Source organism: Emydura macquarii, unplaced genomic scaffold, assembly GCF_026122565.2.
Source record: "Emydura macquarii macquarii isolate MOO-44397 ecotype Brisbane River unplaced genomic scaffold, CSIRO-AGI_Emac_v2 contig_1551, whole genome shotgun sequence".
In the NCBI taxonomy this organism is placed as follows: domain Eukaryota; kingdom Metazoa; phylum Chordata; order Testudines; family Chelidae; genus Emydura; species Emydura macquarii.
The window spans coordinates 12,529,286-12,552,808 of record NW_027131688.1 but is presented as its reverse complement, the minus strand read 5'-3'; the positions used below and the strand labels follow the sequence as shown (position 1 = coordinate 12,552,808).

Here is a 23,523-nt window from a genome sequence, read left to right as displayed (position 1 = left end):
TGCTTAAAGCAGGACTAACCAGGACTAACCTCAGCTAAATAATCCCAGCCAAGGCTTTGTCAAGCCGCAGCTTAAAAACCTCCCTGGTTGTGGGGAAGCTCTACCTATGTGTAGCCTCCCTCTGTACCAGCTTTGTCCTCTCTCCTATCTAGCGAATAGAACAAAGACTTTGAGCATGATTCTGTTCTTATTGACACCAGTTTTACCCCACTATATTTGCATTGAGTTCAGTGGAATTAGTCCCGATTTCCAGCAGAGTAACTGAGATCAGATTCAGGCTTGGTGTCTATAGGTAAAGCTTCCTTTTTCACAAACAAAGTTAATCCTTTTTTGCTGTCTGTAAGCAGCACACTCTTCTGAGCTCTGTTGAGACCGTATACTTTTATCCCTTTATGTGACTTCCCTTTTGTGTGCTGCACTCTATTCTCTTTTCTTACACATTTGCAATCGACAAAAGAACAAATAACATTTTGTTCAGAGCATGCTCCATTTCCATGGAGAACGAAGACAAATGCAGTTTCATTCAGAGGCTCCACATTTCAATCCCCAGTGCCTTAAGCCAGCAGCAGAAGAGCTGAGTCTAAGCAACCGTTGTCAAAAATCATGGCAATCTTTATTTTTTATTTTATTTTTTTAAATGATACATTTGTTTTCTTGGACTCCAGAAGCAGCAATGGGCAGCCAGAAACAGACATGGAAACTAATTCTGATTTGCTGCTGTTGTCTGTCAGTTCCCTCTTCTGCTTCCATGGAAACACACTATGGAAGAGGGGCAATGGGGCAAAGATTTAAAAGAATGACTTCTAAAATATTTGCCTTCCTTTTACAAAATGGGGGGCAGGAAGCGAATCCCTACAGTGGACCTAATCTCAAGGCATTTAATTACTGTTTCTACTATGGCCCCTGTTATGCAGGAGATCATGAGACATGATCACAATGTTCCCTACTGGCCTTGAAATCTTTGAATTGTTGGAAGTGGGGGGCTTGTTAACAAATATGTCTGTTTCTGACAAATGTCTTTTGTGAGAGATATTGGGGTGCCCTACGTTTTCAACAGTGACTAGTGGGTTTGGATGTCTGACTTGAGACTAGAGCTGAGTGAATAACTAATTTTTCAGCCTGGGGGCCAAATTAAAAAAAAAATTGATTCAGATTTAACTGAAGCTGAATTTTTTCAAGTTTTCTCATCAAAATGAGAAACTTGAAACAAAAATCGTTTGAGAAACGCTGAATGTGATGTGGCCAAAGTGAAATTTTCTCCCAACCAGAGTGGTAGCTGCTGAGTGCAACTGACATTCTTGTCAATTTCACTGTTGCAGTAGCAGACACCAATGCCAGATTTGCCCAGCAGCTCCTTGGGATCCCATGGTCTGCAGCTCCAAGGCAGACTGACCAAGTGGACTGCCCCAGGGACAGGGACAGGGCTTCCAGACTCTAAGCCAGCCTCAGACCTGTACCCTGGGAGCTGTTTCAGGACCTCCAGGCTCCTGGCTCCCATAGCAGCAAGCCTGGAAGTCCTGGCTTTGCTGGAAGCCCTGGAAAGGCAGGTCTCTGCTCTGAGCCACAGACCCAGGAAGTGCTGGAGTCTGCAGCAGCCTTCCAGGAACCCAGGCAGGGTTCTCTGGGCATCCTGCCTTGGATTCACCAAAAGCCCATCATACCCAGATGTTTCATTGGGCATCCAGGGAGATGGAGGCTGTGGTCTGAATGTGGGACTGAGAACCAGGAATTCCTGAGCCCTATTAATAGCTTTGATGCTGATCCCCTCTTGAAGTCACTTTATCTCTCTGCCTCAATTTCCTCATTTGCGAGATGGAGAGTATTGAACTTTTTCCCCTGCAATGCCTCCGAGGGTAATTGGTGCACTAGAAAACTTTGAAGAGGGCAAACACTATGTGAATACTGAGCATTATTACCCGAGGCAAGTGGATCGCCATTACAACTGAACAGCTTGTTTTGTTTTGTTTACACTGGTTGTGGTATTAAGCCACAGCCCTGACTAGGCACAGACCCTTCCTACCCAGCTATCTGGTTGCAGGGAGAGTGGTGCACCCTCCTCTTTCCCAGTGTGCCTGGCCATGTTCCCATGTCCCCTGCCCCCCACCTTGCTCCCTTCATCTCTTAGCAGTGTTCATGGCGTGAACTCCCCTGCCTGTGCACTGCTGGGGTTTGATGTATCAGTGGAAACACTGGGTGTATAAGCTCCTGGCACACTCTATCCCTTCTCCCTTGTGCATCTGCCAACTTGGACAGCCTGGCCCCAAATCCTTTTATCTCTCATGAATGTGCCAGCTAGTGGGGCAGATCCAGCCTGGGTAAGTTAGAGCAGCCCCAAAGCTGCTGCAACCCAGGGGATCGAAAAGAGGGTGGAAGTCACCTACACTCACCTTTAGGTGCGCTGAGTGGAGTTCAGGCACACCTGGGGATCTGGCCCACATACTATGCAGGGGAGTGCATTGAACATGAGCTAGGAATTCTTGTTAAAGCTACTCCAGCTCTGATGCCAGTTCTCGTGAAGTTAGGAAAGCCGTCTGCCTCCATTTCCCCAGCTATAAAAGGTGATGATACTGTCTCACCTATATCATACGGGTTTTGTGAGGGTTGATTAATGTTTCAAAGCACTTTGAAGAGGAACAACGCCATGTAAATGCTCAGTACCATTCCCTACGGCATGTTGCTGTCCATTATAACCAACCGTCATGTTAATGTTGCTGCTTATACAGTAGTTGTAGGGACAACTTTACCCACCACTGAAATCGGTGTGATGGAATGTGGTAAACATTTACCAGCACTAGAAATATTGCACGGAAGTTTAGGACAAGAAATGAAGGATTACTTAATCAGTTAAGACTATAGGTTACATTTAGGGAAGCACAAAGTACAGTAACTACCTGACTTGTGATACAGGGTACAGTGGATCAAAGTTCTTCTTGGAAAGAGTGTCTAAAATCTTTCTGATCACTAGTGGTTGGGAATTTGGAACGAGCAGTTCTCTGCCCCCATACACTGTTGAGGCACTGGTTCAACACTGACTCACTGGAATGAGCACTACATATTTGACTCACCAGCCTGTATTTGTCAGTGGCCGGAGAAATGGAAATGTACACACCTGTATTCTTTCCTGTAAAACAATGCTATTTTCTCTCTTTGTATTTACTAGGGTTATTGGACATATTCTGAGCTCAGACAATGGAGTGACTTCATTGGGCCAGATCCTCGTTTGGAGTAAACTGGCATAGTTCTATGTAGCGGAGCTACACAGATTTGCATCAGCTGAGCTTGCCTTCTGTAAAACGACTCCTGATTTACACCGATGTAACTGAGAGCAGAGTCAGACCCACTGTTTTCAATCTGATTGTAGAGCACTGCTCATTATGATGCTAGGAGAGAGAGTATCTTACCATATGGCTTGGTTTGAGTGCGACACAGATGAATTCATCACTCTGTAACGTACAGAGTTGTTTGTTTATTTTTTTATTCACCCCTCCCCACTAATTCATGAAGGGCTTTTCACACTCTGAAAAGTGGTACTTATCCACGTGGGAGTTAGCACATATTAATAGTAATGAGATCATTTAAACGGAAAGGAATTTCTTCCTGCAGTATAGTCTCTGAACAAAATGCTGAGGGTCAGATTCCTTGTGCTCCCCCAAGCTCTTTAAAGGCACCACGCCTCCCTGAGCCTCCTCCCTTCCCCAGCATTTCTTGGGTTCCTATGAGCCACAAGTGAGTACAATGCTTATTTCATTCTGAGTCAACAGAGAACGGATTAATGCCATTTAATGCTGTACATGGCAAGCAGCAGAAATGCATAGTGCTGTATTCTATTTGTCACTTCACACTGGCTGCTAGAGTACATGATGTAATGCAGCAGTTCTTATGACTTCTTCAGTAAGTATGTCTAGAGCACAGGCTCTCAACCAGGAGGACGCAAACAGATCCAGAGGGTCTTAATCATCTTTCTTTTCTTTATGGCATGATGGTAGGAGGATTGTGGAATCTTTTCCTATTGTACCATGGGGCTGTAGTATGGAAAAGCTCAAGAGCAAATCAAATAGCCCATACTAAATAATTTATCTGATGGTTTGTCTCCTCTTTTTTCCATTCTTGACTGTCCATAAATCAGGGTTTTCTTTTATTTATAAACTAGAAATGAATTGAATGATATATATAAATAATTCTTGGTCTTTAGCTTGGTTCCAAGGAATTGGTTGTGAGCACTTGCTATTTGAAATATGAGCTCTTTTGATTGGTTATAGGCATGTAATGTTTTTTTGGTCTCCTGATTGCCTGAGTATAACTCTTAAAATCAATATTTACATCATGCAGTTACATGGGACAAGAAATTCAAAACTCTTTCCAAGAATATTTTGCAGTCTTAGTTCAGGTTCAGCAAACCACCATTTGCTGGGATATTTGCAGAATATGAAACAGGTGAAGCAAATGTGTTTAAAAATCCCAAAAAATACTTTGCAGTATTCGTCCGGCTGTGGTTTTGTCCACCGCTACAGTGGCTGAAATGCTAGATACGCTTCTTCGTAGCTTTGCTGTGTCACACATTTCTTGTGATTTCAGAAATAAGTTAGGAGGAGTCCGACAAGTGCAAATGTGAACGTGCATTTATAATTAAGAGTTTGCTAAATGGCATTTTGTAGATTTATACTCCAACTGTGATTAAATGTCTACTCAGAGTCCAACAGTTTTCAATGTGCAAAATAAAAAAATGCATCATTTATTAGATTTTTTTAAACCCTCCATGTTACAGTCAGCTCCTGCAAACATGCAAGCTGACTGTATCTGGAGAATTCTCAAGGGTATGAGATGGAAAACGTAATGAATCAATTTGCCCCTTTGCTCCATTTATATATGGTGATCAGGTCTAAGGGTATCTCCCTATCCCTATATAATATTTTATAATCCCATATTTCATTAGTTCACTTGTCTTCCTCTTTAATTACTGCTGCTCCTCCTATATTCATATACCAACCAACACTGAAGCTTATGTGGTTGAATATACTGTGGTGTGATGAAAACTATTCCCTAGTTCAGTTTTTCTCAGTGAACATTCACACCTTTTAATTGGTTAACATAGTCTAATAAATTGCATTTAAATTAATGTTCAGTTTACTCTGTACCTTATGCACAGCAAAACAGTGTACTGCATAAAATTCCTCCTTCTGAGGAGGTAGACTGACTGAGAAACGTCCTCAAGCATCACGGAGTTGAAATTTTCCTGGGGTGAAGGATGTTTTCTTCCTTTTGTATTCCATTTATAAACTCATTAGGGGAGACGTGAATTGTCACACTGGGATAGACCCATGCTCCATCTAGCTCAGTTTTCTTCCTCTGACTGTGGGTAACTACCAGTTGCTGTAGAGGAAAGTGCTAGAAACCCCTAGAGGACAATTTGGAAATAACCTGCCCATAAAAGAAGTTTCTTCCTAAACTTCATCTGTTAGTGGTTTTGTGGTGCCCTGAAGAATGAGGATTTGTATGGCATCTAAAAATGTCTTTTACTCTTTTTTAAATCATACTAAGCTCTTCGTCTTGATGACATCTTGTGGCAAGAAGTTTCATAGGTTCATTAGACATTGCGTAAAGAGCATTTCCTTGGATCAAAGTTTTGCCTTTGAATTTAGTTGAGTGTCCTTTTGTTTTTTCTTCCTGGGAGAAGCTAAACTGGAACATCTGATCTACTTTCTCTAACCCATTCATTGCATACGTCCAGCCTCTCCTCTCTCACTTCCTCTCTAAACTAAACAGGCCCAATCTTTTCAGTCTCTCCATCTATGAAAGTCTTTACATGCCTTTAGTCATTATCACCTGGTACAAAACATCTGATTTCTGCTGTAGATTTTTACTTGTTTATCTTTCCCCAGTGCTTCAGATACACATGATTTTAGCTTCTGGAGTGCCTGCGCACCCCTCAGCAGCACTAGCAAGTTCACCCTTCTCCAGTCACTCAGGCCACCTCAGTCTCATCTTAAATGGACAGCTTATTAATGTACAATGGTCACCGTTAAAAGGTTGAACACACAATTAGCATTGCTGCAGATTCGGGTTCCCTCAGCTATATTACTTACAAATGTAGAGTAACCATATATCTGGGTTTTCCCGGGCACGATCTCCTTTTTGGTCCTCTGATCTCCATCTGGGCAGATTTTTAAAATATGAACAAATGTCCGTGATTTTTTTTTTCCCCCTTGCTCATCCTTTTTCCAACATCGATTCTGGTAGAACTGCAATTCCTGGCATGCACGAATAGCAACATGCATGTTTACAGGTTTGCCAACCTTATTTCTGCGCTGCTGCTGGAGGCGCCGCTGCCTTCAGAGCTGGGCGGCCAGAGAGCGGTGGCTGCTGGCCAGGCACCCGGCTCTGAAGGCAGCGCCACCGCCGGCAGCAGCACAGAAGTAAGGATGGCATGGCATTGACTGTTGAGTCGCTGAAAGGAATCCTGCTTGTACAGTGCAACTTCAGGCATATGTCTTGCAAAGACTTCCCTGGCTACTTGATCGGTAATGAACCCCTGCTGGGAAAGATACACTCTGCAGAGAAATCTGCATGGGCACAACAGGCAGAAGCGCTGCAGGAAAGGACTGACTGCATGTGAAAAGGTACATTTAGACTTATTTTGTGGCCATTACACTTGTTATTTATAAATGTTAGATATTCAAAGTAGAAAGAAACTGCTCCCCTCCCCCCTCCAATTCCCCCTCCTCTGGCAGTGTCCTCTCTTTGGAAACTTGAAATATGGTAACCCTAGCTAAATGGCAATTGCAAATATTTGAATGGCAACTACTATGGGAAGCTTGTATGCATATTGTTTCTCCTTTTCCCGTGTCCCTGAAGACAATAGGACTCAAACAGGAGGCAAGTCCTTTGCTCACAACTCCAATCCTCATTCCAACCAGCACTCTGCCTAAAAAGCTCCCTCTCTTTGCTTTCTCTCAGAGCCACATTTCTAGTGCTTCTCTTACTGCCTTCTTGGCCATGCAGCTGCTTCTGTCTGGTTGCTTCTGCTTGTAAACATGCACAGCTCCATCCACCAATACTGTGCAAAACCCTTCCCCCACATAGCTCAGCTCCTGACTGACATTGCATGCGGTCTGTGTTTTGGGCAGTGACTCCTGTTTCAAACATCTTACTGCTGAACTGCTTCTTACCTTTATCCTGAATGAAGGGTATCTGTCACACCTGCCAGCTTCAAGGGGATTGCACTCAACCTGCCTCAGCACGATGGAATGATCCTTACATAGAAAGGGTTACAGAAGTAGTACAGTATTTCTCACTTATGCACCAGGAAACACGCATCCTCACCTTCGTAGTTCTTGGATAGAGAACCTAACTGAATGCATTTTCAGGGCTGAATTCTTCTGCTACCCTTACTCATAATAGTAACAACTACTTCTCAAGTTGTCCCATTGTTTTCAATGCTATCTATCTATGGTACATATATGGACCCCATTTTAGCAGTATCTGAGTGCCTCACGATCTTTACATTGTTAATCACAAAAGATCTGTGAGGTAGGGAAGTATTTATCCCTATTTTACAGATGAGAAACTGAGGCACTGAGCTGCTTGTCCAAGGTCACACAAAGTCAGTGGCTGAGTGGGTACTTGAACCCAGTCTCCCAAGTCGTAGGCTAGTGCCCTAACAACTGGACCTGCCCGCCTCTGTGGGTTCAATGGGATACACTAGTAATTGGCCTTACTGTATTCTCGTGCAACTCTGAATTCCTTAACTACCATGGTTCTGTTCTCTAGACTTTACATGATTTTGCTGATGTAATCTTAACTCTTTTGCCTTAAGAATGGAAAATGAAATAATCTTTTCTCAAATAATCAGCTTGAACTTCCAAACCTGGGACCCCCTTGTCACTGTATTACAAACAGGGTGGTGAAGCCCCATTTTATTCAAATGCCCTGAAACTGAATCCATTTTTCCAGTGGAAGGTCCCTGGTTACTTCTCTCCACCATGAGGGTCTCTGTACTTCCAGCAAATTCTGCTGCCTCCCCTAGTCTCTCTTTGTTCTTTTCTCTCCTTCCTCATTTCAGTTTGAATTTAGTGCCAGATATAGCGCACACATGGACATGCAAAATGCAACTTCAGTGCTGAGCCAAGAAAGCCCCTAAGGGGTCAATGTCAGTGGTGTGGAAATTCAATATGTATTTTGCTGAATCAGGATTGGAATTTGTTTTGCTTTGCTCACACTATTTTCTGGGTACGCACTCATCCCTGCTTTCCCAGGTCCACGCCAGGAGCCCCCTTGAACGGATACATCCCAGATTATCGTGACTCAATGCTGCCTCGGGAAGCACATGCCCTTTTGTTTTTTCATAGCTGTTCTCCCAGGTACCATAACAAAGTAATACAAAAGTGGCTTTGCTTTTTTTTTTTTTCCACCAGGAAATGCAATTCTAACCATGTTAGTCTCTGGCTCTGGAAGATCATTTCCTGATCTAATCTTTCTAATTCCCTTGGGGTCCATAACATCATCTAAGACTCAACCTGGGTATCTTCTCTGTCCATAGAATCTCTCAACCCAAAATGTTTATATGATTTTTTTTCTCCACACACACAACCCTATTTCACTGAAACTGCCCCTCTCTCAGGGTTTTATATGGTCACTTGTTGTGTATGCTGTATGTTCTGATATTTTATATCCTTTGTTATCATCCGTGTTTACTCATAGCCCTATTATTGCAATAATAGTCATCTTCCTCTTTGTTTCCAGGAGATGCATTATCTTAGGATATAGACAGGTTCCCTCTCAGCTCCTTCCTTCCCTCATCACTAATCTGAAAGCCTTGCCAAATAATTTTCCATATTAGCAGCCAACAGATAGGCTTCCCTATGGCTCAGATGCAGCCTGCTGTGATTTCCCTGCGCCTCATGCAGGATGAGAACATCTAGAGTGCAGGATTGCTCACACCCGTTCCTTCCCTTTGTGATTCATAAAGAGAGAATTTTCTGTCTCCAAATGTCTCGTTCCCAAAGAGGCCAATGATTTGACTTACACCATAAGAGGCATTTTATTGCTATTTAAATTCAGTTTAATATGAGCATTGTGTTGCTGTTTGCCTGAAATAGCTGAAACTGCTATGGCAATTTTGACAGTTGTCTGTCTGGGTACTTATATGGGCCCTGACACTGTACCATTACTGAATTTATCCTCCCATCATCCCAGTGAAGTCGGGGAATATTCTTATCCCCTGTTATGGACGTAGGGGGAACTTGACACAAAGACTAAGGCTGCCCCAATCCCATTGAATTTCAGTAGGAGGCTAGCACCTAATTTCTATAGGTCCCTCTGGAAATGCCAGTCCTCGTAACTTGCCCAAGGTTACAGAACTAGAAAATGAAGCCTGATCTCCTGAGTCCCAACCCAATGCCTTAACCACAAGACCATCAGTCTAATGTGTCTCTCCTGCCATAAACAAGCAAAGTGCACCTTACTTCCACACTGTTTAACTAGATTCAATTCCCATTCTGTTCTTGCACTTATGGACAAACTATCCTTACCCTTCGATTGGAATATATACTAGCACTAGGAGCTTTAAAACTTGGGTTTCATCCTAATGGGGGTATAGGGAGGTGTGCAGTACGAGAGGCATCTGCTACACTCTCCACCCTGTGAGGCTGGATATGAAGCTATGTGCCTCTTGCTGTACTCCTCCTCTCTTAAGAGCACCATTTCTTTTTTATGCTCATGGCTGCCTGAATGAGTGCAGCGTCGCAGCCACACTCGGTCTGCCCTTCCAGAGCCTCCTCGTTTTGAGTCCTGGCACCCTTGTGCAAGGGAGTGCAGAGAGGGGCCAGTTTAAGTGCTGATCCAGGAGTAGGTGAAAATGGGACACTGCGCAGGGCTGGCCTGAGCCCGTCTCCCCCACCTCCCCTTCCTGCACAGGGCTGGCCTGAGCCCTGCCCCCCTCCCCATGTAGGGCTGTTCACCCAAGTACTGCCTGCCCCCTGCTCCTCCTCTTCGCCCCCCACCCCCATGGCGCTGGTGTCATTGCACACCCGAGCCCTTCCTGCCCCCCTGCACGGGGCTGGCATCGCCACTCCCCCCTCCCCACGCACATTCCTCCACACCCCACTTTTTTGACAAAGGTGGGCATTTGTCCCATTTGCTCTTGCCAACTTTTGCCAAAAATATCAGGATGGCAGGACAGGGCTTGAAAAAGGGAGTGTCCCGGCCAAAACGGGACATATGGTCACCCTCTCCAGGGCGCACAGTCCTCCGTGCTCAGCAGGTGCGGACTATGCACTGGCTGCACATGAGTGGTGGGGAGAGAGCTGATGCCTCCACTCGGAGAGCTCTGGTTGGTTAGAGGACTGGGAAGAAATCCCACCCATGATGTCCTTGCCTGCCATTGGAAGAAAAGAATGCCACTCCAGCAATGGAGCTCAATCCAGCCTGGGGACAGGGGATTTGTTCAGGCTACCTGTTCGGCTCGGGCCCAGTTGAGTGGGAGAAGGCCACATGCTGATGGAAGGAGCAAATGCAGCCTGGAGCCAGGGCTGGGAGATCAGGCCAGGCACACTGCTGCCACCAGGCTGGAAGAGGGGTCCAGAGCCTGCAGAGGAAGGCCTGAACAGCATGGTGACCACAGGGACAGACACGTGGCGATGACATACAGACCAGAACTCTCCTGATGCTCTGTGCCCCTGTGTGGAGACTCAGAGACGGGCTGGAGGGCCATTTGGAAAGTTCGTTGGTTGTTAGGATTCTTTTGCTGTTGAAGTGTTGTGTTATTGCTGGGGCTGTATTTGGGACTCCGCCAGTGGTCCCTTACTGGTCCCTTTTACTGATTGTGGCTGTGTCCCAGCTTACTAGGGGATATATCATAGAATCCATAGGGCTGGAAGGGACCTCGAGAGCTCATCTAGTCCAGTCCCTTGCACTCATGGCAGGACTAAATATTACCTAGACCATCCCTGACAGGTGTTTGTCTAACCTGCTCTTTAAAATCTCCAATGATGGAGATTCCACAACCTCCTTACGCAATTTATTCCAGTGATTAACCACCCTGACAGTTAGGAAGTTTTTCCTAATGTCCAACCTAAACCTCCTCTGCTGCAGTGTAAGCCCATTGCTTCTTGTCCTGTCCCCAGAGGTTAAGAACAATTTTTCTTCCTCCTCGTAACAACCTTTGATGTACTTGAAAGCTGTTATCATGTCCTCTCTGTCTTCTCACCAGGCTAAACAAACACAGATCTTTCAGTCTTGCCTCATAGGTCATGTTTTCTAGACCTTTAATCATTTTTGTTGCTCTTCTCTGGACTTTCTCCAGTTTGTCCACATCTTTCCTGAAATGCGGCACCCAGAACTGGACACAATATTCCAGTTGAGGTCTGTCTTACAACACTCCTACTAATACATCCCAAAATCATGTTTGCTTTTTTTTGCAACAGCATTACACTGTTGACTGATATTTAGTTTGTGGCCCACTATGACCCCCCAGATCCCTTTCCGCAATACTCCTTTCTAGGCAGTCGTTTCCCATTTTGTACGTGTGCAACTAATTGTTCCTTTCAATTGGAACAATTGGAGTACTTTCAATTTGTCCTTATTGAATTTCATCCTATTTACCTCAGACCAATTCTCTAGTTTGTTCAGATGATTCTGAATTATAATCCTATCCTCCAAAGCACTTGCAACCCCTTCCAGCTTGGTATCGTCCATGAACTTAAGTGTACTCTCTATGCCATTATCTAAATTATTAATGAAAATATTGAACAGAACTGGACCCGGAACTGATCCCTGCAGAACCCTACTGGTTATGCCCTTCCAGCATGACTATGAACCATTGATAACTTCACTCTGGGAATCGTTTTCCAACCAGTTTTGCACCCACCTTATAGTAGCTCCATCTAGGTTGTATTTCCCTAGTTTGTTTAAGAGAAGGTCATGTGGGACAATGTCAAAAGCCTTACTCAGATATACCACATCAAGATATACCACATCTACCACCTCCCCTCTATCCACAAGGCTTGTGACCCTGTCAAAGAAAGTTTTCAGATTGGTTTGACATGATTTGTTACTTATTACCTTATAATCTTCTAGGTGTTTGCAAATTGATTCCTTAATTATTTGCTTCATTATCTTTCCAGGTACGGAAGTTAAGCTGACTGGTCTGTAATTCCTCGGGTTGTCCATATTTCCCTTTTTGTAGATGGGCGGGCATTATATTTGCCCTTTTCCAGTCTTCTGGAATCTCTCCTGTCTTCCAAGATTTTTCAGAGATAATCGCTAATGACTTAGATATCTCCTCAGTCAGCTCTTTGAGTATTCTAGGATGTATTTCATCAGGCCCTGATAACTTGACATCTAACTTGTCTAAGTAATTTTTAACTTGTTCTTTCTCTATTTTAGCTTCTGATCCTGCCTCATTTTCACTGCCATTCACTGTTAGACGTCCAATTGCCACCAACCTTCTTGTGAAAACAGAAACAAAAGTCATTTAGCACGTCTGCCATTTCTGCATTTTCTGTTATTGTTTCCCCCCCCCCCCCGCCCCCATTGAGTAATGGGCCTACCCTGTTCTTGGTCTTCCGCTTGCTTCCAATGTATTTGTAAAATATTTTCTTGTTACCATTTATGTCTATAGCTAGTTAATCTCATTTTGTGCCTTGGGCTTTCTAATTTTGTCCCTGCATACTTGTGTTATTTGTTTATATACATCCTTTGTAATTTGACCAGTTTCCACTTTTTGTAGGACTCTCTTTTGACTTTTAATATGTTACCTGGTTAAGCCAAGGTGGTCTCTTGCCATACTTTCTATCTTTCTTACGCAATGGGATAGTTTACTTTTGTGCCCTTAATAATGTCTCTTTGAAAAAACTGCCAACTGTCTTCAATTGTTTTTCCTCTTAGACTTGCTTCCCCTGGGATCTTACCTTCCAACTCCCTGTGTTTTGCTAAAGTCTGCCTTCTTGAAATCCATTGTCTTTATTTTGCTGTCTCCCTCCTACCATTTCTTAGAATCATGAACTCGATCATTTCATGATCGCTTTCTCCTAAATTGCCTTCCACTTTCAAATTCTCAACCAGTTCCTCCCTGTTTGTCAAAATCAAATCTAGAACAGCCTCTCCCCTAGTAGCTTTCTCCACCTTCTGAAATAAAAAATGGTCTCCAATACATTCCAAGAACTTGTTGGATAGTCCGTGCCCTGCTGTGTTGTTTTCCCAACAGATATCTGAGTAGTTGAAGTCCCCCATCACCACCAAGTCCTGTGCTTTGGATGATCTTATTAGTTGTTTAAAAAAAGCCTCATCTACCTCTTTTTCCTGGTTTGGTGGGTTGGAGTAGACCCATGCCATGACATCACCCTCATTTTTTACCTCTTTTATCCTTACCCAGAGATTTTCAACAAGTCTGTCTCCTATTTCCATCTTAACCTCAGTCCAAGTGTATACATTTTTAATATATAAGACTACACCCCCTCCCTTTTTTCTGTATGATGTAAGCAAGGTCTGAGTGGCCCTCCCCTACTCAGCCAGCTGAAAGGGGGAGCACTCTTTTTGCATAGGCTCTGTATTTGCATGAGTTCGATTAGGTGCTGTATCTGTGTAAGCACACCTAGGTGCTGAGCATGATGGCAAATGGCCAGTCTGGTTGGTATTGGGTTACACATCACTTTAGTGTTAACTGAAGGGGTAATGAAATGTTGTCCTCCTATTGTGTGAACAAATGGTAGCAGAACTGTGCTTCGCCTTATTCTGATGAGAGATTCACTCTCATCTAAACAGAACTCAACAAAGGTAGTATACGGATGCTAGAGCACTGTAAGAGCGGGGCGGGGTCATCCTGCTGGCTGCAGTAGCCTTGAGAAAGGGCTACCCTCAGGTATGGATTGACTATCTCCTCCCACTGTTAAAGGTAGAACTAATGATTCCTCTTGGAGTCTTTTTTGTTTTGTTAAAGAGTCGGGACTCTCTGCTCTGCTGGCAGCTGGATCCGTCTGTCCCACGGGAGCCCCAGGACTTGGAGCAGGGACAGTCTCCTCTGTTGGCAGGGGCGTTTCCCATGCACTGAGAGCTGCAATCACTAAAAGCTGAAACTCACTAGAACTAAAGTCACTGGGGAAACCCTGAGGGGCTGACAGCAGAGGGGGACCGCATCCAGCAGGAGCCAGCAGAGGGGACTGGCTGAGCCCCACAACTGAGAGGTGGACAGTGCAAGTACAACAGTCGGTAGGACAGGGGAAAGCAAGAAGGGAGAGGCAAAGGACATGCCCACATACTCTGGGGTGGGGAGGGTTCAGCTCATTGTCTTCGTGAATTCTGTTTGCACTGTTTTCCCAAATTAGTGCTGTCTCCCTTCCTTCCATTAAAAGGTTTACTTTCTATATTCAGACTCTGTGCTTGCAAGAGGGGAAGTATTGCTTTTTGGGGGCACCCAGTGCATAGTGTGTGATTTCCCAGGTGACTGGGTGGGGGCTCAAGCTGGTTTGGTGTTGTGTATCATTGACAGGAATCCCTAGATATAGAACTCAGCCCTTTACTGCGGCCGAAGGGTTACAATAACATCAATGACTTTCTATCTGAGCACAGCAGTTATTCCTAGGTAAATTCCTGCCTCTCTCAAGGTTGGGGAAGAGAATTGGGGGGGCATACCGGGAGGCAAACGGGGTTCTCCACCCTGACTCACTGAGGCATGTGGGTTGGATTCTGGGGACAGTTAATGAACCCGGATGCTCCTACCTCCGGGCATGATCTTGCCCTTCTTCCTCCTGGCTCTGCAAGTGGAAAATGGTGATGAAGGAGGGGTAGTAGTTCTGCACTAGGCCATCTAAGCTGCCAACACAGGGGAGGATGGCTCAGGGACCAAGGAGGAGGAATGCACTCTGTAGCAGTCGTCACTGCTGCACCAAAAACTCCTTTTATAACTTCTGCCAAATGTGGAATACGCCCAGGGCCCTGGTGTCCCATCAGATCTTGCTAGAAGTGTATCCTTCTTGCCATGGTTGGGTATGCTGGGGGAAGGAAGTGGTTCCTTAACTTTCTTCCTCTCTCCACCTCCAAGTTCAGCACTTAGCTCTGTCCAAGTGGGAAGAGGAGTTTGGCCAACTGACAAGCAATCCCAGTGCTTCTTTCAATGTTTGCATGATCTCCAGACATATGTGAGGATGATGAGTATAAAACACCTATGTGTCATTATTATCTGTCAGTTTATAATAGTGGTTAGAAGTCTGAGCAGAGATTGTGGTTCCATTGTGCTAGGTGCTGTACAAATACATAATCAGAGGCAGCTGATGTCCCAGTGTGCTTGTAATTTCAATAGACAAGACAGACAAAGGGAGGGAACTGAGGGGCTAAGTGATGTCTAAGGAAGCTGGTGGCAGAACAGGGAATTATCAGTTAAGTCCCAGACCAGCACCTTCACCACAAAGCCATCCTTCCTCTTGATTACCAGTGCATTAAGAGATCGATTAATGAAACAAGGTTATCCATAGTGCCAATTGCAGTACCTGACAATGGCGTAAATGATATAAATATAGCAGCAAGAGGCTTAAATGTAATAGCCCTGAGAATGGGGGGAACATGGAACTGCTCTAATGCAGGCCTCTGGGGAAACATCTGTATCCATCTGAGAAAAGAAACACCTGATTCTAAGGTTTCCAAGCACTTGAAATAAATAGCCTCATTTGAAGGAATCAAATGATTTTTCTAATCAGTGGCAGGAATCAATTCCTTATTTTTATTATCCTTGTGGTGCAGAGAGCACATTAAAGAGCCAAGGAAAACTGTCTGCAATTGAACAGTCAGGAGTAAATCCTGATTGCTCTTCTATATTAGATCCACTATCACCTGTTCTAGTCCATGGGCTAAAACCCTAGCTCAATTTGGAGTTTAGCAGCACAATGGGTCTATAGGGTGCTCAGTGAAGTGGATCTTTCTTAGGTTAACAAGAAAAACGTGGAATGATGGCTTCTTTAGAGTATGGAGTGAATTAAGTCCTGATGTGTCTCATGCCACATTGCAAAAGCCAACAGTTTGAGTAGAAAATTGGCTTTAAATATTAATAGACCAGGACCCCATGAATTTCCTATATTCCAGGCCCCAGGGATTTCCCCAGATACAGGCAAACTACGGAATCCTAGGTCTCTTCTGTAAGTGACACGGTTCAAACAAATGCCCCGATCCTGCAATGGGCTTTACATGAATGGATGCCTGTGCCCACATAGCGCCCCATTTGGTTCAGTGCAGGACTCAGGCCATAGCCACTTGCTCGGCAGTATTCATCTGTGAATTGTGATGCCCCTTACCCCTGAAAGGTCATTTTTAAGCCCGGTGGAATTTTTTGTTGTGGCTGGTTTTTGTTTTGCTTAAATTGTATCCGGTATCAGCGGGGGATGTTTGTGACGCTGTATTAAGGTGATTTTTCAAAAAATATTTTGGTCACAGAAACCGTGGTATACATCACACTTGGGCAATGGGGCATTAATGACACACACATCCTAAGGTGAACGTATTTTCAAAATCAACATCAGGGACATTCTTGTGGCAATATTGTGAAGGCTGATGAAATCCTCAGTTGCTCTGCAGTCTGGTTCCATTCTCCAGTCTGCTCAGCATGGGTTGGAAAATCTCCAGTGGGAGCAACAGAGAAGATCAAAGAGAGGCTGGGGTCCGTCTTCCCCCCCCCAGACCTGTCGGAAAGGAGGGCTAGAAGGACCACCTGTTACCCACCCTCTTGCTCTGCAGACCCCACCCCATCCGAGGGGCTAAAGCAGAGTAGTTTGCCCTGATTAGACTGGACCATCAATTCATTGGAGTAATATTGCAAGGTTGTTCCGTGACACTGTATAGTATGCTTTGGCCTTGAATAATGGGCTGTGAAACATACTTGCTATGTAATGAGTAAAACAGGGGTGTGCAAACCATCTTATACCAGCAAGACAACAAGTCTCAGACAAACTTCTTGGTACCACAAACAACCCAAACACTTTGACTGGTGATATGGTCTCCCAAAAGAAGTTCCTGGGAGACTGAGGCGTCACTTGAAAACCGAGGCCTCTGGTTTCTTTAGCCAAAGGCATACAGCTACAGCTAGGAACTTCACCAGTTAGCCTAAAGCACCTTTTTATAGGTTTTTGGGCTAAACCCCTAAAAAATAGGGCACTCGTCTCTGTGCTGCATCTCCTAAGAGACACAGCTCAGGAGAGGGCCATGGCAAAGGAGACTTTGGGCAGACTCCCGACTGCTGTACAGGCTGAAAAGGGGCCTAGTGTAAGTTAGAGAGGCCCCAGGGGCTGCTATAATGTATGGCCATTTTTCCTGGGCTGCCTATGACCTGCTCTGCTATGACCTGTTGTGCTGCTGAGTGCAACAAGTATGCCCCTACCCCTGTACCCAGCTTGGCCCCTATGCCAGCATTTCCCCAGAGCAGCATGTAGGGGCCAGGGTTTCTAATGGAAATATTGACAGACTCATAACTCAGCTGTGGCTGCTGGAAGGCCTTTGTCTAGAATATCCTTCAAACATTTCACAGATCTCTTTAGTGTTTAGATATTTTACATAACTTCTGAAAGAGCATCACAGCCGGTTCTGGTGCTAATTCTGGAACCAGTTTAACTGGGCAAAATGATGTTTGCATAACAATATTAAAGGTGACAATCAAAGTGATCAATGTCATGAAATAAAGATATGGCTTTGTCCTTAATGTGACCCACTGTGGCTTGATGTTGAAAGACCTCAGGTTAGATTTGAAAACATCTAACCATTTGGAAACTCTTTAAAATCATTGCACCCTGGGTCGAATTGAAGATAGTTTTAGCCTTATCTTTGAATTCCTGTGCATTAAGGGCATAAGCAAGACCTTAAATGTTTTATTTAAATGTAGTTTCTGTCACACTTCTTCCTCCTTTCCATGGTAGCACTAAAAAAAAAAAAAATGAATGGCATGAGTGCATGAGATTTGACATGCTAAATTGTAACAGGTACTTCAGAGCTGTTGTGGTCTGTCATGTGAATTCAATAAAGACAAATGCAAAGTACTTCATTTAAGAAGGAAAAATCAAATGCACATCTACAAAATGGGGAATAACTCACTAGGTGGTAGTACTGCCGAAAAATATCTGGGAGTTGTAGTGGATCCAAACTGAATTGGAATCCCCATCATTGGAGGTTTTTTAAAACAGACTGGATGAACATCTGTCGGATGATCCAGGTTTACTTGGTCCTGCCTCCGTGCCAAAGGCTGGATTTGACCCCTCAAGGTCCCTTCCATTCCTACATTTCTCTGATGCTATGATTCTGAGTATATGTACCTAAGTGGCTTGAAGCATTACCACCTCAAGCTCCGCGCTCATGAGATCTTGTAAGCGATGTAGGGTTGGGCTGGGTCACTGTTTAAATGAGCAGACCTCTAGGGAGATACCAGGAAATGGGACTGACAATTCAGTAGCTGCCATGTTCCCCTCTCAGTCAGAACAGAACGTTTGCCACAGCACGGTGGTACAGTACCATCTTGCAATTGGAGATATTAAACTAAGGTCCTGACTACTTGTGGGGAGCCAAGGTTTGGGATTAGAGGGATAGATAGAAACTGTAGGCATCACTACCTACTTAATAACAGCCCACTCACCTATATCAACCATGTCATAAAATCCTGTAAATGAAGGGCTAACACGAGGGAAATGCAACCATGTAACCTTATTTTATTTATTACTTAGTCCTCACTTTCCCCTTGTCTTAGATCATCTTCTCCAGCAGAACTAATTAATAGGCAGACTCTCATTACCCAACTTGAAATTTGGCCATGTCACCAGAGTAAACATCCTTAATCTTGCAAAAAGTTCCCTGAAATCTGTAATTGTCACAAGTACTGAGATCTGTAATCACCCCAGTACCACACTCAGTGGTATTCAATGGACTTCACTCTGCAGAGAAGAAAAGTCTCCTCTTTTTGACCCTGCATCCATTCAGATCCTTAGAAAAATTCCTTTTGACTTTATTGGTGCAGGATCAAGCCTGTAGAGTCCATTAGTTTGATCAGAGCATCTTTTGCTCTTCCTGGATTCAGGCAGCCCTGAGCCTAGGTATGCTCCCCATACTGCTCGATATAGACAGCATAGTTTGGATAATTCCAAGATCATGGTCTGGATCTGATGCGGCACTTTCCCATTGGGGATGGAGATTAAGGGGATAGAAAGAGGAGACTCACTCCCTGTCATCCCAGCACTCAGGAGTGATGGGGCATTGAAGAAATGGAGGAGAAATCATGTTCCCTCATGACAGCTATAGGGTGGAGTGTGTACAGTAGCCACAGGAGTTACAAGGGACTGATCCCTCTCATGTGACAGGGAACCTATCTGCCAGAGCCTGATTACAGGGGGCAGGGACAATATTGTGCCAAATGCATTCAACAAAATAATGGTGGCACCATGACCCATCATCACATTGCGATGTTTTTTATCAGTACACAATAGCGTTGTTTTGCAATGATGCACTAAGGGTGCATGATGTGTCTCTGATTCTATTCAATGAGTAAGGGCTCCCCAGCTCTGCAAATGTGAATACCGCTTCTGTGGACGTATATAGTATTACGGATTTATATTAGGAATCCTTACACAGAGTGCCGTAGTTAGTGTGCATGGCAAACCTCCATGTCTTGAACTGCGGCAACTGTGCTATTGTCTCTTTTTCTTATGTATCAGAAATGATCAGTCCACATTATGAAACCATCCCATGCCAAATGTCCTTTTTTCTTTTCCCTTTTTAAAATCAAACTATTTTTCACTTATACCCAAGAAGCACATCATAAACATTGAAACCAGGAACATTGTTTTTCATAGATTCTTAAGCTTTATTCTGGGTAAGCAGAATTCAAACCAATTTGGTTTTTTAAAATATTCTCAGGCTATGACTACAGATGATAAATTTCAATCTGAAGCCAGTTTTTTGGCCTTTGAAAATTATGTTAAAACCTAAATAATGAGGTTATCAGGCCTTTGGCTATAGCAGCACTAGCAGATTGTACTGTGTAAAGGTCAACATTTTACTGTATTAAAAGATTCTCCCCAGATATTGGCTGTGATGGTGGGAGATGCTGCCCAAGAGGAGGAGAAGTGATCTGCTACTGCCAGCTGTAGAGGACCTCTGTTAGCTTAAGTGCTAGAGGCCTGTGTTCCTGAAGCCAAAAGAATCAGCAGTCCAGTCCTAGCTCCCTGTGGCTGTGTGTGCGATTTACATAGTTGTGTCTGTGACACAAGGATTTTAAACAATACACTGCTTGTTGAGCAGATTATGTCATGATACAATGTCATGAAATAATGACTGGAGAATTTACCCTTGGATGTTTATGTGGCTGTTACACAGAGACTGAGTTTAATGTACAATTATGATGTGTCAATAACAATATTTAATGCAATGGCGTGATCTAGAAGATTAAAACCAGTCTGGGAGCTGGGTATTCCTAAAGTCTAATCCCATGCTGATAGTGACTTGTATGATGATGGGTTTCCGGGTCTCAGTTTTCCCATCAGTGAAATGGGGATAATAATATTTATTAGGGGGTGTTTTGAGGATTGGTTAATATATGGACTGTGGTTTGAAAAGGCCAGATACTGTGTAGATGCTAAGAATACTTATTGCCAATGCTGTCCGGCTCTAGGATGGCAAACATTTGTTAATTAACCATCACCATGCCTCGGAAATGGGGAAGCCCTAGCATGTTCATTCTACTGATGAGGAAACTGAGGAAAAGAAGGTAAGTGGCTTTAGCCTAAGGGGGAGTCAGTATCAGAGCTGGGATTAGAACTCACAAATTCATCGCTTCCATGCTTTCTGTTGAAACCATGCCCTCTTTCATGGGCCTGGCCCATAAATTTAAAGAAGCTCTTACAACATGTGAAGCCACTTTTTATTAGCTTTTGTTTAGAAACTGTCCAGCATGTCTAGCGTATCTCCTCTCGCCAAAGTTCCATTGTCCTACACAGTCCCCTATCTGCGCCTCCTTTTTTTTTTTTTTTTTTTCGTGCTGCACAGACTTGAGGGTTTGGGCGTGGTGACTGGACCAGTCTCTGCTCATTTGTGCTCTGGCCTGTACTCAGACGTGGAGAGCTGCGAACGTTTTGGTGGTTGATTTCTTCTGTCATTTCCTTGCGTCTCTAGACTGTTGGGTAAAAGCTCAGTTCGCAGACCATTAAAAATATAAACTGAGATTGGGTTGCGTTTCTGGAGCAGGCTTCTGCCCTGAGCTACACCCGGGCATCTCAGCTGACCTCTCTGCCCCTGCACCATTATGACAGGGAGCAGGACTAATGCGGGTGGCGGGTGTAAATGAGGGGGAATTTGACCCTCTATAAATCTGAAGTAAACAATGGATTTCTTAATGTTCTCAAGAAATTTCTGGAACATGAATAGTCTCAGCGGAGTCAACACATAAGGAGCTCTGCCCCACCCCACCCCTGCTTCCACCCACACCCAACTTGTTTTTGTTTCTCTGCTGTCAGGTTCAGTTAACCATTTCAATGGCTTAACGGGGCTAAGCCACCGAGCGAACGCTTTTGATTTGATAGGCAACTGCATCCCCTTTTCAAAGGAGCCTGCTCCCTAGAGCAACCACATCCCAGTGCTGATTTGCTGCAGTGAAGACCGCAGCACGTACAATATGCCCTCCCCCCTCTCCCTGTTCTGCTTACAGCTTCAGTCTGTTGCCAGTGTAAGGCAGCAGCCGTGGTACCCACTAACCTATTCATGCTTTGGAATGCCTCAGTGAGAATCCAAGAAAGGAGCCGCGATTCCTAACCCCCGCAAGATGCAAGCCAGTGCCGATTCTACCAAGATGGACTGTCTGTGGAGCAACTGGAAATGTCAGGGTATTATATCTATTCTAGTGTTGCATGCCTAGAAAGATTGCATGTGAAAGAAGGCAAAGGCAGCGTCCATCCATTTTGCATTGTTCACCTGTGGGCCTTTGCATGCTTTTTATTTCCCCAGAAGATTTTCTTTGGAGTAATTTAAAAAAAAAACAACCAAACACCCTAATTCTAATTTTTTAATTTCTTTTATTTCTCCAGTCCCTGGGCTGTTACGTCTTAAAAACATATTACCCAGGACCTTTTCCTCTCACGCTGCAGCTCATATCAAAACCACCTATGCCTGATGCTGTAGCTTTTTCCTGATCCTTGAGGAGCATTGTCAGTCTGTGCCCAGGCTTTTAGACGAGGAGGGCAGGAATTGAGAATTTGTGTCTGTTTAGGCTCCTGAGGTTAACTGACAGTCCTGTTTTGGAGCTTCAGTGCATCCTTTCAGATGGGACACACCCATTTTGAGATCTGTGTCCACTGCAATACAAAGAAAAGGTAGCCTTGGCAATAACTGTAATAATACTGCGAATGCTGTGGCATTGCCACACATTTATCAGCTTGCTGTATAGTAGTCTTTAAAATTATTCAGTGATTATTTCTTTTAGCACGCCACCAAACCACCTGCTGTAAAATATTGCAATGTTTGGATCATCTGTTGTGTAACTGAAAAGAACAATAGAGGCATGTTCTGTTATAACATACTTATTTCGAGACGGTCCATATTAGCACTGGGTGTGGCAGGCTACCCTCCAGTTTGCCTTAGACAGCTTTTCAGCCATTTTTATTCAGCTTCACACTTAGCAGCTAGCATCCATCCTTTGTTTTGCTAAAAGATTGTCTCTGTGACACTGCTTGGTGAGCAGATTACAGAAAAATAGATGGAAAGATGGATCCAGTCTTGTAATCTTATGTATGTGTGCAGCAGGCTTTGTTTTATTTTATTATTTTTATGATAACCTTTGTGACAGCAAGGTACATTTTTTTACTTTGAACATATAGTGTATATTGTTAATGATCTCTGGTGGATCCCTAAGAGTGAATTACACCATAGCAACATCTTCTTAAAGGGGCCATGCTTCTTTTCAGATGTCATTTCTTCTCCTTAAAAGAATATAAACCCTGCTAATTGTAATGTGATCTGGAAAAATCCTCTGAACGTGTTTGGGGAACAGGGGAGGTTAATTGGATCCATCCGATTGCTGTTTCTGATATATTTTAAACCTTGGTTCTGCACATAATTGTCACCACATTCTGAGGGATGTCATAAAGTCAAACAGCTACAAAGTAAACTGATGCACCTGCTAATATAATATAAATCACAGCTTCAGTTGTGAATAAAGAACCAGGATTTTCAACAATATACGTGTGAAAGATTCACCACCAAGATTTATAATAATACGTTGTAACATGAACTCTGCATACTAAATTCTGTGAGTTACTTTAAAAAAAAAAGGTAGATATGAAATGCTGCCTATTCTTGTGAAAAAGAGAAATTTGCTGAGTCAAGTTGTCAAGCTCATCTTGACTTAAAACCAGATTGGATTTTTTGTCCATATTTATCAAACACAAAACACTATAAATAAATTAAAAAAATACAGGGGCACAAGGTATTCTATCTTTGCTTTACAAATAATGAAAAGTATTATGGTGCTGGGTCTGTCTTTTTGCAGCCTCCCCTTTGAAATCAATAGGCCGTTTG

The 23,523-nt window shown here is 43.8% G+C and overlaps 1 protein-coding gene across 3 annotated transcripts in view; it reads left to right on the top strand.

The window, feature by feature from the left end:
- RTN1 (reticulon 1) overlaps positions 1–23,523 on the top strand; it is a 206,019-nt gene that overhangs the window by 159,452 nt on the left and 23,044 nt on the right. Inside the window, exon 1 of one of the 3 annotated variants that reach the window (XM_067554891.1) lies at positions 21,632–21,833. The exons of the other annotated variants lie outside the window; for them this stretch is intronic. Coding sequence (XP_067410992.1) covers positions 21,773–21,833 — 61 coding nt within the window. The 5' untranslated portion in view covers positions 21,632–21,772. Of the gene's footprint in view, positions 1–21,631; positions 21,834–23,523 lie in introns of those variants that run through there. 3 annotated transcript variants of the gene reach the window in all.